Source organism: Geotrypetes seraphini, chromosome 4 (assembly GCF_902459505.1).
Source record: "Geotrypetes seraphini chromosome 4, aGeoSer1.1, whole genome shotgun sequence".
Lineage (NCBI taxonomy): Eukaryota > Metazoa > Chordata > Amphibia > Gymnophiona > Dermophiidae > Geotrypetes > Geotrypetes seraphini.
The window spans coordinates 5,981,749-5,996,204 of NC_047087.1; the positions used below are offsets into that span (position 1 = coordinate 5,981,749).

The window sequence follows — 14,456 nt, forward strand, 5'->3', positions numbered from 1 at the left end:
TCCCATGAAAAAATTCTAACCCTTCATCCTAGAGCTTCACTTCCAGTTTAAGATATTTACTTCCTGTGCATTGAAAATTTGAGGCCCTTTAATTTCTTTCCTGGGACCCTCTTCCACCTCTCGGGTGTATATATATACAGTATATATATAAGTTCTGAAGTATCAGTTTAGAGTTTACCATATTAGTAACTTTTTTTTCTGGGTGGCCTCTAATGTTCTATATTCTTTTGAAACACAAAGATTTCCTATATGAAATGAGAATGGTGCTAGACAGCAACTTTCAGTAATTGGGTAATAAAGCCAGTGCCAGGCAGAGCTCTACAGTCTGTGCCCTGAAAGTGCAAGGACAGATGAAGATTAAGCAGGAGGCATATGATATATGCAATGAGTTTTATGTTCTTAGGCAGACTTAGCCAGCACATCTATCTTCTGTCATCTACTATATTACTATGGACATTGCACCCTTCAACATCGGATACAATTCTCCAGATGTGATTGATCGATAGTTAGCTATAATCCCCTTTTTCCTATTGGCGATGCCCCTCTAGGGGGCCCAGGAAGCTGAAAGAATTAGCCACTGTTTCACTGAATTGGTTTGCTACCTGGAGGCCATCAAATATGTCACCATCTTTCACTCAATGTCTGCAAATGGAAACTAATCCCACCAAAAACCAAGCTATATGGGATGTAATTACAGTTTCTGTTCGAGTGTCTTTCATTTGAAAGGAAGCTCTGGAATGAAAGGGCTTAGGATGAAGTTAAGAGACGATAGGCTCCAGAGTAATCTAAGGAAATATTTTTTACAGAAAGGGTGGTAGATGCATGAAACAGTCTCCCACAAGAGGTGGTGGAGACAGAGACTGTCTGAATTCAAGAAATCCTGGGATAGGCACCTGGGATCTCTTAGAGTGAGGAAGAGATATTGGTTACTGCAGATGGGTAGACTAGATGGGCCATTTGGCCTTTATTTGCCGACATGTTTCTATGTCTTGGGCACCTGCATTGCTGTAACCCAGGGATTCTCAACACCAGTCCTTGGGACACTCAGCCAGTCAAATTTTCAGGATTTCCACAGTGAATACACATACGTGAGGAGACAGTTTGCATGCACCGTCTCCAGTGTATGCAAATTCATTATGGCTGGGTGTATTCCCAAGGACAGGCTGAGAACATCTGCTTTAAAGAGAGCCTCAAAGCTCATAGGTTAAAGGGAAAGATCAAGATGTGATTAAATCAGATTGACGACAGTCATACAACTGGGACTAACAAACAGTTCTTTTCCTCCATTTAGTCTGATTCTCATGTGAGAAGATCTCAGCAATAGCCACACTTTCTGAAAAAAATGTGACTTAGACACATCATGGGTCATAAACCCATCTATGCATACAAAGGGGACCCCTCAAATGTTTACATAAAAATGCATCAGAATACAAAATGCAAGCACTGGTCACATGACTGATAGGTGCCAATCAATAAAATTTTTTAAAAACACACTAAAATCATGGAACTAAAAAGCACAGTTACTTACCATAACAGTGTTATCCAGGGACAGCAGGCAGATATTCTCTACTCGTGGGTGACGTCATCTACGGAGGCCCCTAGCGGACGTTCTCGCAAGCAGACTTGCTTGAAGATCTTCAAGCTTACGAGTGTACCGCGCATACGCGAGTGCCCCTCTCGCCCGACTCAGGGCATGCGTCTCCTCAGTTCAGATAGCTAGCAGAGAAGCCAACCAGGGGAGGTGGGTGGGTTGTGAGAATAGCTGCCTGCTGTCCCTGGATAACACCTGTTACGGTAAATAACTGTGCTTTATCCCAGGACAAGCAGGCAGCATATTCTCTACAAGTGGGGGACCTCCAAGCTAACCAAAAGGGCTGGAGGGACAGTTGGCAATTTAGGAGAACAAATGTTGCAAAACTGACTGACCAAAATGGCCATCACGCCTGGAGAAAGCATCCAGACAGCAGTGAGAGTTGAAAGTATGAACCGAGGACCAAGTGGCAGCCTTGCAGATTTCCTCAATTGGAGTTGATCGGAGGAAAGCAACAGACGCCGCCATCGCTCAGACCTTATGCCCTGTGACCTGACCTGGCAGGGGGGGAGACCAGCCTGAGCATAACAGAAAGAAATACAAGCGGCCAACTAGTTAGAAATGGTCCACTTAGAAACAGGACGCCCCAACCGATTGGAATCGAAAGAGACGAAAAGCTGGGGAGCAATCCGATGAGGCGCAGTTCACTGCAAGTAAAAGGCCAGTGCACGCTTACAGTCAAAGAGTATGCAGAGCCGCTTCTCCAGGATGAGAATGGGGCTTCGGGAAAAACACTGGAAGAACCACGGACTGGTTGATGTGAAAGTCCGTAACAACCTTAGGCAAGAATTTCGGATGGGTACGAAGAACCACCTTATCATGAAGAAAAACAGTGAAAGGAGGGTCCGCCACCAAGGCCTGCAGCTCACTGATCCTTCGAGCAGAAGTGAGCACAATAAGGAACACAACCTTCCACGTGAGATACAAGTGAGCCCGATCCAGGGGCTCAAATGGCGGTTTCATCAAGTGAGCAAGGACCACATTGAGATCCTAAACCACCGGAGGAGGTTTAAGGGGAGGATGAACGTGGAAAAGACTCTTCATAAACCGGGAGACCACAGGATGAACAGAGAGCGGTTTTCCGTCGACCGGCCAATGAAAAGCAGCAATGGCACTGAGGTGGACTCGAATTGACGTGGATTTGAGACCAGCGCCAGATAAGTGCAACAGATAATCCAGCACCGAAGACAAGGAAGCGGATTGTGGCTCCTGTCGCTGAGTAGCACACCAAGACGAAAAGCGGGTCCACTTCTGATGATAACATTGGTGAGTGGACTCCTTCCGAGATGCTTCCAGAACATCCAGGACCGACTAAGAGAACTGAAAAGAGGCCATCAAGTCTCGAGGAACCAGGATGTCAACTGCAGAGACTGCAGGTTGGGATGGAGTACAGATCCCCGACTCTGCGTAAGCAGAAGAAAAACAGGCAGAAGAAGAGGTTCCCTGGCACTGAGTTGCAGCAGAAGGGAGAACCACGGCTGTCTGGGCCACCGAGGAGCTATCAGAATCATGGTGGCATGAGTGGACTTGAGCATGACTAGTCTTCAGAATCAGAGGGAAAGGAGGAAATGCGTACAGAAACAGGTTCATCCAATCCAGAAGGAAAGCATCCGCCTCGAATCTGAGAGGGGTGTAAACCCTGGAGCAGAAACGAGGCAACTTGTGATTGAGGGGGGACGAAAACAGATCGACATCCGGAGTCCCCCACCGAGCAAACACCTGACGCAGAGTCGAGGAGTGAAGTGACCATTCGTGAGGCTGCAGAAGGCGGCTCAACTTGTCGGCCACGCAGTTTTGCTGGCCCTGGATGTAGACTGCACGTAGAAAGATGTTGCGGCGGATCACTTTCAGAGCGTTGAACACCACCCTGAGCTCCAGCAAATTGATGTGACAGAGACGGTCCACACTGAACCAAAGTCCCTGGGTACGAAGACCATCCAGATGAACCCCCCCAAGCATTGGCCAACGAGTTTGTCGTGAGAACCTTCTCCGAGGGAGGAGCGTGAAACAAAAAACCTCTAGAAAGATTGGTAGAGAGCATCCACCAACGGAGAGATTGTTTCAACAAAGGAGTCACGACAATGTGTTGAGACACAGGATCCCGGTCCTGGTTCCACTGGGAGGTCAGAGTCCACTGAGGTATGCAGAGGTGAAGTCTGGCAAAAGGAGTTACGTGAACTGTTGAAGCCATATGGCCCAACAGGACCATCAGGAGACAGGCTGGGACCGAGGACAGGAGATACACCTTCCAACAAAGATGGATAAGGGTCTCCTGGCGAGGCTGAGGCAAGAAAGAGCGAAGACGAAGAATGTCCAGTTCCGCCTCGATAAACTCGAGAGACTGAGACGGACACAGCTAGGACTTGTGAAAGTTCACCTCAAAGCTGAGACCTTGAAGGAGGGAAATAGTCCAATTCGTCGCCCCCAGAACCGCCTGGCGAGACGACGCTTTGATCAACCAGTCGTCGAAGTAGGGAAACACCTGAAGCCCCTGCAGACGCAGGGCTGTGGCAACCGCTACTAGTCATTTCATGAAAACCCTCGGAGAGGCCGCAAGGCCGAAGGGGAGAACATGATACTGGAGATGGCGATTCCCCACCCGGAATCTCAGATACTGGCGAGAAGCCGGATGAATTGGGATGTGCGTATAGGCCTCCTTGAGGTCCAATGAGCACAGCCAGTCCCCTTCGTCCATCAGGGGATAGAACGTAGGAAGGGTGAGCATCCTGAACTTTTCTGTAACCAGAAACTTGTTCAGAGCCCGGAGGTCCAGTATCGGATGCAGGTCTCCCGTCTTCTTGGGGACCAGAAAATACCGGGAATAAAACCCCGTATTCAACTGCTCCGGAGGAATCTCCTCGACCGCCTGGAGGCAGAGGACGGCCTGAACCTCCCGCAGAAGAAGGGGAAGTTATGCCCTGGAAGAAGGAAACTCTCTTGGCAGAAGGTCCAGGGGTACGCAACTGAAGTGCAGGGAGTACCTCTCCCGGACGATGGAAAGTACCCACAGGTCCGTGGTAAGCTTCTCCCACTGAGGATAGAAATGATGGAGATGGCCCCCGATGGGAAGGGGGGAGGGCTCCAGGAGGAAGGGAGCCGGTAGGCTCAGATTGGAATTGTCAAAAAGACGGCCCAGGCTTCGCTGGAGCAGACGGCTGGACCTTAGAAGGATTCTGCTGCTGCTGGGGCCACCTCAGGGGTGGGCGAGAGAACGCAGGCATAGATTTCTGCGGATATCGCCAAGGAGGAATCTTATACGGTCGAGTCAGAGGAGTCTTCGGCTTCAGCCTCACTAGGAAAGCGAAGGACCGCTCATGCTCCAAAAGGCGTTTAGTGGTGGCCTCGATGGAGTCATCAAACAGCTCATTCTCCACACACGTCTTTGGCTTGAGCCTCACTAGGAAAGCGAAGGACCGCTCATGCTCCGAAAGGCGTTTAGTGGTGGCCTCGATGGAGTCAACAAACAGCTCATTCCCCACACACGGGAGATTCGCCAGACGATCCTGGAGGTTAGGGTCCATGTCTACTATCCGGAACCAGGCCAGGCGACGCATGGCAACCGCAAAGGCCATGACTCTCGAGGACAACTTAAAGGCGTCGTAAGCCACCTGAAACATATAGAGACATGTCCAACTGGAAAGATTGGAGGAATCTACACAGTATCTAAGATAGGAAGTGAAGGTAAAATTATAATTGAGAATTCGGTTTGCCATTATCGAGTTCTGATAGAGATGGCGTCAGAACTTGTCCATCGTACGCCCTTCCCGGAGGGACAGCAACGTAGACCTTGGAGGGATTAGACTTCTTTAACAAAGATTCCACTACCAGGGACTGATGGGAAAGCTGCGCATTCTCAAATCCCTTGATCAGGACCGTCCGGTAACAGGACTCCATTTTGGAGGGAATGGCAGTGACGGCATAAGGAGTCTCCAGATTCCGGAGGAATGTCTGCAGGAGCACCTGATGCTGAGGCAAGCGGACTACCTCACAGGGCGGATGAGAGAGCCCCATCTCCGCCAAATACTCCCGAGTGTACCCGGATTCAGACTGGAGATCCAGCTTCAGAGCCTTGCTCATGTCCGAGACAAACCAGTTAAAGGAGGAAGTTCGAGAAGAAGACTCATCCTCCAGAGGCGAAGTAGAGCGAGATCTCGGAGCAGCAGAGAAAGAGGGGGAAACCTCCCTTGAATAATAGGCAGGAGCCTCCGAGTCTCAAGAACGGGACACCGAGGACGTTCTACTGAACTGCCTCGGGGGCGTCGAGGAACAGCCTTGCTGAAGACGACTTGGGGAGGATCCCAGCGTCCGACACACCATCAGCCGAAGCATCGGAGAAGCCGGCGGGAAAGATAATTTCCCCCACAGGGTGTTTTCAACCGGGACTCAGAAACCCCTCGCCCCAAAGAGGTGGGGAAGGAGTCCAGCGAGGCCTCACACCCAATGCAGAAGTCACCATGGACCCAGGGTGTTTCACGGTCAGGGACCGGCCTCGATGCGGCAGGGAAGACCTCTGCTGCTTCGAAGGTACAAGGTGCGAGGAGGAGGAAGTCACAGTCCAGGATCCCGCCCGAGATACCCGGAGAGTTGCAAGTCTCGAATCAGAAGAGGAATCACTCGAGGGCAAGCGGCGGGACTTGTGAGACATGCCTCGAGTAACTTCAGAGGAAGGCCAAGGCTGGTCAGACTGGGGCTGGATTGAGGTTGGGGTCAACTGACACAGAACCAAGGAAATCTGCGAAGTAAGGATAGCTTTAAGCATGTCCTTGAACATAGGCACTGAGACCAGCGATGCTGGGGTTGAGGTGCAGCAGTGTGCTCCTTCGGGGCGACCTCGAGGAAGAGTATTCCCTATGTGAGGAGGCACGCTTAGGACAATGTGTTTTTCCTTTTATGTTAATTCCAACAGATAAAGAGATTGTAACTTTTCCCTCCTTTCCTACTTATTCATATTTGTCTCTAACCCTATTGTTTAAATGTCAATTGTTTGTTTTATGATTAATTTGTATAATATGTATGTGAGACCACCACCTGGCTGTTTTTAACTTGTACATCGCTTAGAAATATTGTATAAGCGATTCATCAAATGCTAATAAACTTGAAACTTGAAACTCCGAGGGAGGCTTCTTTGCTGGCACACCTGCGGAAGGAAGTGGAGACTTACCCGAGACCGGGGTGGTAGGAGGAGCCGAAGTCGGGGCCTTTGAGGTCAAGGGTGACGATACCGAGGCCGAGGCTGTCACTGCGGGGCCAAAAAGTTGAAGGTTTTTGGCCACTTGCCAACGAAGAGCCCACGATTGGAGAGTAGCACAACACAGGCAAGACTCAGCGCGATGATCAGCCCCAAGGCACTTCACACACCAACGATGGAGGTCGGTGATGGAGATCACTTGGGCGCACTTAGTGCAGTTCTTAAACCTGGACAGAGGCCGGGACGTAGGAAAAAACACAGCTGTGGCCTGACAAAAACTGGTAGCCCGGTCGAAAAAAGTACGGGAGGTTTTTTATTTAACAAGACAAGACGCGCCGCACAGCGACTCACTCGAAAACAATAAAGCAAGCTGCGGTGCAAAGAGGCATTACGAATTCACGCAGAGCAACGGAGCAGGGCTTCTGGCTCCGCCAAAAACTTAGAACTGAAGCCACGCTGAGGAGATGCATGCCCTGAATTGGGTGGGAGGGACACTCGTGCATGCGCGGTACACTCGCAAGCTTGAAGATCTTCAAGCAAGTCTGCTTGTGAGAACGTCCGCTAGGGGGCTCCGTAGATGACGCCACCCACGTGTAGAGAATATGCTGCCTGCTTGTCCTGGGATAAAAAGTCTTTGCACAATCCTTTCTTTTTGGGGAGGGGACGACACTTAACCAGTGACTAGTTCAAAAACAAAATGTGTATTTCAACCTGAGAATAAAAAAGGTAAGCTGGTCGTGGGCTCCATAACTCAGCCTTCTAATATAGAAGAAATGAAGGTGCATTAAACTGAGCCACCAGTAGAGTTGTTAAGACAACTGTTTTTTGGGTGTCTATATGCAACTGAACACTGACCCCCCAAGAATTCCACTAGCTACATCTTTTAACCCCACTTTCATGGCCTCTCATTCTACCCGTTTCTAATACAGATCTATCCCTCAAGTCATAAAAGCAGTTTTTAAAACACACCCAGTTCAGCACCGTCCATCATCTATCCTAACTAGCCCAAAGAAATGCATGATGCCATCACGTTTATCTCTGCCTCCACTAATCAAAGCCAAGCAGCCTCCCACCATCGCTTAGAAACCTTTTCCTCACCCTCCTGCTTTACTACATCTCTTGTGACCACTTCCGTTTAGTTTTGGTTATTTATCATTTTGTTATAGTACTGTTCATATGATTAATGACATGTTTCCTTTATGTATCAAAAAGAAAGAAAAAGCAGTTTATAAATTAAAAGGGAACAAGACAAGAACAAATGATACAAGCAAACAAGTTCCAAACTAAGGGTACAGCAAAGAAGAGAAAGACAAGCATTAACCAGGGGAATAAGGAAGAGACCAGGGGCATCGCCAAAGCTCTTACCCACAGCTTCTGTCTTGCCTAGTCTCCAGAGTTCTAGGTACTGAGGAAACTGTAAGAAGAGCAGCTTTGCTTTCTGGGCACAAGAGACAAGGCACCGCTGGAAACCAAAACACAACTGGTTAGTCACAAGGCTGGTCCTAGTTTCCATTCTCAAAGTGATAAAAAGGTAGGTTTGGGATAGGGTCATCTCACATGTGCTGCTGAAAGAGAAACCGGGAGACATTGTATTTCCCTTAGAACGTGAAAGGATTGCAAGATATGACTGTGCAAGGGATGGAGAACAATGCCAAAGCTCAGACATGCAGACCGCTCCTATACACCAAGGCAAGCAGATAGCTCAGCTGCAAAGATGTACTTACATGTGGGAAGATAATTTTTCGAAGGGCAGAATCGTAAGTCTTTGACTGAACTTTCTCCATGAGAGGCCGGATGACAAGGTGAGAATCCATCCCTGGGTGGAAGTGAATTAAAAGGACAGCAATTGTTGATGTGCAGAGACTTTGCCCCTTGCCCGTGAGCTAGTCTGAAAGCATTTTAACCCTTTACCACTAGTTTTCACTGAGAGCACATTTCCCAGTATCCTCCAAGAGCTGAATGAATCTCTCATTTCACCTCGAGCCTTTGCAGGGCTACATTTTAGAGTTTTTGGTCAGTTTCTAACTATTTGTTAAAATTTTTGGTAAACTAGCAAGCATTAACACTAGTGCACACCTCCAGAGATGATCACTGAAGAACCATGCGCCACTGTTCGCACATCATGAGTGTGGTGACGGAAAGGTTTTGTCCTGACCCACTGGCGTGCTGCTTCTCCTGCTCTAACTGGCATCAACTGTAACTGGAACACGGTTCCCTCTGACGTACCAACCACAAGGCTGTCTTCATTCTGAGGAGAACACAGATGCGCATTAATGTCACCGGTATCCCAGAGAAAGACCAAACAGGTGTTACCATCATCAGCATCACAGAGGATCTAATCATGTTAACTGCAAACAGATACTAAGAGTAAGGCTAATCAGACGCTACTTTCTCATAGCCAACCCGTCGCTGGATTCCAGTAGATGAGCCATTTGTGCTTTCCACTAAAACCCTCTAGTGGAGGATCCAACCAAGTATTTACTCGCTTACCTGGGACACAGACAGGGCCAGTACATCTACGTTGGTGACCCGGTGGGTTTGGATGAGTGTGCCTTTCTCCGAATCCCAGAATTGTACTTTGCCTGCTGAATCAGCACTCACTAGTGTGCCACAGGAGAGGAAAGCCACTCCCCACACGATGCACTCTCGATTCTGAGAACCTGTTTTATTCCGGTCAACTGCGATCCTCTGTATAGCATGACCTGCCAAGGGAAAAGAAACACTTAGCTAAGGACTCGCTGCAACCCCTCCTCCCCCTGCCACATCTGCAGCACACAAGCATGGAAGCGAAAGTGCCAAGCACATCGTAGCAGTCCATTTGGCAACATCTATGCGGTTTACAATGATTAAGAAATGTTACTAAGTATGTCCAAGACTGAGAAAGGAGAAGATCGCTACCTTGCTGCTCTCATACACACCGTCACTGCCCTCCTAGCACATGAAAATACTCACCTGTTTTTACATCAAGTACTCGGATCACATCAATTGAGCCGGTGACAATGTGGGAAGCAGAAGGGTGCCAGGCTAGTGACAGAACACGACCTGAGAATACAGAGAAAGCTTAACCTAAGAAGTGCAACAAATGGAAGAAACCCACCCCCCTTCATATCATCCCTCAGTGCACAAAGGTTAGAGAACTGCAACAGAGTGACGGCAGCACTGCCCTACGAGAATCAGAGAGGCAGAGCTACAGGCTCAAAAAAGAGACTTCACCTTTCTGTCGCTCCAGATTCATCTCATATTGGATTTTCTCGGGCAAAACCTGGAACAATTTCACAGATCCATCTTCACAACCAATCTATTAAAATAAAAGCCACACACAACTCGTCAACATGTCCCAGGTCAGATGCTCTTCTAAAAGCAAAACAGCTCCAGTTTCATACCCTACAACATATTATGTCAGACCCCAAAACTACACTGGCTAAACAGGCCTCTTTCCAATACTGAAGGATTCTTGACTAGTTTGTGAATAAGGTTTAGCTTCTAACTAAGCAAATCTATGTTTAATTTAGTTTATTCTAGGGCTGCATTTTTATTAAAATTTGAATCATGATTAAAGGTATTCTATTTATTTATTTCCTCACTATGCTCCGAATATGCTCTGCTCCGAAATTACTTACACGTGAAAGAAACAAGTCCTGCCTCCCAGCCCCCCCCAAAGGCTTCCCTAATTCTCATCATGAAGCCACCTTCGTGGCTCTTTCTTCTCCTACTCTGCTCATCTTTCAACACCACCCTCTGCTTGAAACCTCCTTCTCCCAACCTACTCGACTCCACAAATGTCAGTAATATCTGCCCTGGCCTCAGAATCCCCATGCTGATACGCACCAGAAATCATCCCTCCAAAAAAAACCCTCGAAGAGTCAACCACGCCCCTTTAAAGCCTGTTCCCCCTGCCAATCTCCCCAACCATGCCTCTGACTCTCTCACCCCAGTCCCGACACTTTATTGCAACGCCAGATCCGCATGCAACAAGACTCAAATTTTGAAGGACCTACTCGAGGATTCTAACCCTGAATTCCTTTTTTTTTTTTTTAATAAATTCTTTATTCATTTTATATCTTGTAGCAAGTGTACAGTAATATACCATTATAACAAATTGAAACACTTGAAAATCTTTCTAATAATAACATACATACTTGAATTTTTTCATGGATTACAAAAGATGACCTATTTACACAAAATGAACTCGGCTCCCAAGGCCTCTTCTCTCCCAGAACTAACCGAAAAGGAGGTGGCCTGGCACTTCTCTACAAATCATTTTTGATGTCCAGCTCCTCGAAAAGGGTAGCCACCACCTCACTAGAATATATGCTAGCCTCAATCAATGATGAACTCCACCTTCACCCACTGGGTATCCTGCTTCTATATTGCCCACCTACCCCTTAGAACAAATCCTCCGAACTCATCCTCGAGACCATAACAAACGCCTTCCTCAAATTTCACAGATTACTGATCATTGGGGACATCAATCTCCACCTAGATGACATCACCAGCAAGGATGCGACTGAATTTAATAACTTCCTCACCTCTCTAGGTTCCCCCCCTTGCACCCTCCCCAACCCATGAAAAGGGGCACACACACTAGACTTCATTAGTTTCCTTGATCTTACTGCTTACAAAACTTCAGCTGATGACACTCGCTGGGAACACATCCCTTGGTCCGACCACTTCTTAGGGGCTTTCTGCCTCCCCATTTTCATGTCACATCTTGGGGCCCCACCCCGTACCTCAAATTCCTTTACCTTCCACAAAAAAATTACGAGTGAATTGTTCTGGACCAAATTTCTCAACCAATTCTCCTCCGCTCCTAAGCCTGTAGATTCAGAAACCAATTGGCATAACTGGGTCGCCCTCTCCGAGTCCACCTACCACTCCCTCGCCCCACTATCCATAAAAACCGTCTCCTACTTCTGTAAGGCCCCTTGGTATCCCATATCACAGAGAACTGAAGCAGAAATATCGAGCTCTGGAGCGCAAATAGAAAAAAATCTAAATCCCCTACAGATAAGACAGTCCTGGAGGGTCAATATTAAGTTTTACAATACAGTACTAAAAAAACTTCTACGGTGATAAAATCTCCAGATCCAACAACCAGAGTAGTACATTGTTCAACATCTGGCGCTCCTTAACTTCCAAAAACGACTCCGCCTTGCTCCCCTCCTCTCTTTCAGCTGATGTTCTAGCAAAATTCTTCAACGAAAAGGTCACTACCTTAAGATACTCCTTCCCACCTGCAGTCTCCTACACCTCTCTGGTGCCACCGACCCCCAACCCTACCCTAACGGTCTCCAATCCTATCCCAGTCGACAGATCCTGGACTGCCTTTGAGCACCTATCCAAATCCCTGGTCTTTAAACTCTGCCTCAAACTGAAATCCTGCAATTGTACCTTTGACCCATTCCCCTCCTACCCTTGCTATTCTTCTACAATTTGACCTTTCTGCAGCTTTTGACATTGTCCATTATGATATTCTAGTTTACCAACTCTCCAAGATAGGCATTAACTCCACAGTCCTAGACTGGTTCTTGAAATTCTTACGTTCCCGCTCTTACACTGTCAACATGAATGGCACCTCATCCTCCCCCTGGAAACCAATATGTGGAGTACCACAAGGCTCCTATTCTTTTCAACATCTATATGTCCTCCCTGAAACTCCTCCATCTATCCCCCCTAGAAACACTTTACACTTATGCTGATGACATCCTTGTCCTCCTTGAGAATGACTCGAGCCTCACTAACCTCTCTAAGAACATATCCTCATGTATAACGAACCGCCAATCCTGGGCCTTCACCGTACAAATGAAACTGAACGAGTCCAAAACAAAACTACTTTGGCTCGGCCCAAAATCAGACCAACTACCCACCTTCATCCCACTGTCCTCTGGCTCCACACAGCAGCTTGAGTTCTCAAGCAAAGTTCTGGGCATCATCATTGATTCTACATCATCATTCAACGACCACCTCAATTCCTTGGTAAAAAAATGCTTTTTCAGCCTTCACATGCTAAGGAAAGTGAGATCCTGCTTCCATCAAAAACACTTTGCATCCTTGTCCAATCCATCATCCTTTCCAGACTGGACTATTGCAACTCTATCAACTTAAGCCTAACAAAGAAAAACCTTCAAAGACTTCAGCGGATTCAGAATGCCGCGGCTAAGCTTATCTTCGCAACAAGTAAATCTGACCATGTCTCACTGCTCCTGTCCAAGCTTCACTGGCTTCCAGTAATCTCCAGGGTCCACTTTAAATGCGCCTGCCTAACTTTTAAGATCCTACATGGCATCCTTCCTCCCTTTATTCCATTTTCTTGGAATTCCTCAAATCCTAATACCACCAGATCCACCCCAAAATTAAAACTATCCTTCCCCTCATTAAAAGGCATTTCCCATGCAGGAAAACTAGGGACTTCCCTCCCCTTCAGAATCACTGAGCTCTGGAACAACCTTACCTCCCCACTTCGGAATCTGAGCTCCCTCCAAATTTTCCGTAAATATCTGAAAACTTGGCTATTCTCAAAAATGTAATACTTCCTCCCTCTCTGTATCCTAAGCCCCTCTAAACATTCTTCATACTAAGGCCTATAACCCTTCATTGGAGTTCCTTTTCTATCCCTGCTCCTGTAAACCGTGCTGAGCTCTACGATTGTGGAGAGGATGCTGTATACAAACCTAAGGTTTAGTTTAGTTTAGCTTCTTGTGACTCTAGGCAAGTTACTTAATCTTCCATTGTCCAGTCACAAAGAGCTGTAGTGAGGAAAAGAATAAACCTTTAATCGCACAGTCATAATTACAAATTTTAATCAAACTGCAACCCTAAAGAATAAAAATATAAAGCTTAAAAATATAAAATTAAAAAATAAAAATTACAAATTAAAGAATGTAAAACAGCATGCAGAATAGCTATAAACAGGTTTACACTTTTCACAACCTACTGCAGAAATGCAGACCTAGTCTTTACTCAGATACTTGATATGTTGTCTTTAAAAATGCAGATCACACAATTTCAGTGAATAAAACAAACAAAAATTTTATTCACAAAGACCAACTGGAACAATAAAAGCAACAGACACCAAAATCATAGGGAGGTGCCGATTCTGATCAAACAGAACATGCCATTAGCCCAGGCTCCACTCTCAAACAGAAGATATTACAGCAGCTAACGATGGACAGAAAGGAATCAACGCAATATGCCAGCCCTGGGCTCACACCCAGTACTGACCGCTAGATGGCTTCCACTGGGGTTGGCTTCCATGCACCAGATGGGGCCTCCAAAGCCATTCACGGAGTACTTGATACGTAGATTGTGTAGGTCGTATTCCAAGATATCACCATTCAACCCAGCTGTGAATAAGCGACCTTCTGCAGCCCAGCAAATAGCTTCTGTGGATCGACTTTCATTTCCTGGGAAAACCTGCAATGGTTTCAAGGGAAATTAGTTAGTAAGGAAGGAATCTGCTTTCTGGGTCTGGAACACAGTAGATGAGAACAGATAAAGGACCTGTACATTCCCCTCTAGTCTGCCCTTTGAAGCACTGCTGCTCAAGTAGCTTCTCCAACTGTCATTTAGTTTGTTTTAAGTGCTTTCGGGCCAAGGGGGAGATGGCTCCCGATCCCGGAGACTTGATCCAATCTGCAGGCTGTCTAGAGCAATGGTTCCAAACCCTGTCCTGGAGGA

General features: G+C 47.0%; 1 protein-coding gene across 1 annotated transcript in view; it reads right to left on the minus strand.

Annotated features, from left to right (window-relative positions):
* UTP4 (UTP4 small subunit processome component) overlaps positions 1-14,456 on the minus strand; it is a 28,401-nt gene that overhangs the window by 12,752 nt on the left and 1,193 nt on the right. Inside the window, exons 2-8 of the mRNA XM_033941069.1 lie at positions 14,001-14,192; positions 9,993-10,077; positions 9,732-9,821; positions 9,270-9,481; positions 8,856-9,027; positions 8,504-8,595; positions 8,145-8,241 (exon numbers count right to left, since the gene is read on the minus strand). Coding sequence (XP_033796960.1) covers positions 8,145-8,241; positions 8,504-8,595; positions 8,856-9,027; positions 9,270-9,481; positions 9,732-9,821; positions 9,993-10,077; positions 14,001-14,192 — 940 coding nt within the window. The remainder of the gene's footprint in view (positions 1-8,144; positions 8,242-8,503; positions 8,596-8,855; positions 9,028-9,269; positions 9,482-9,731; positions 9,822-9,992; positions 10,078-14,000; positions 14,193-14,456) is intronic.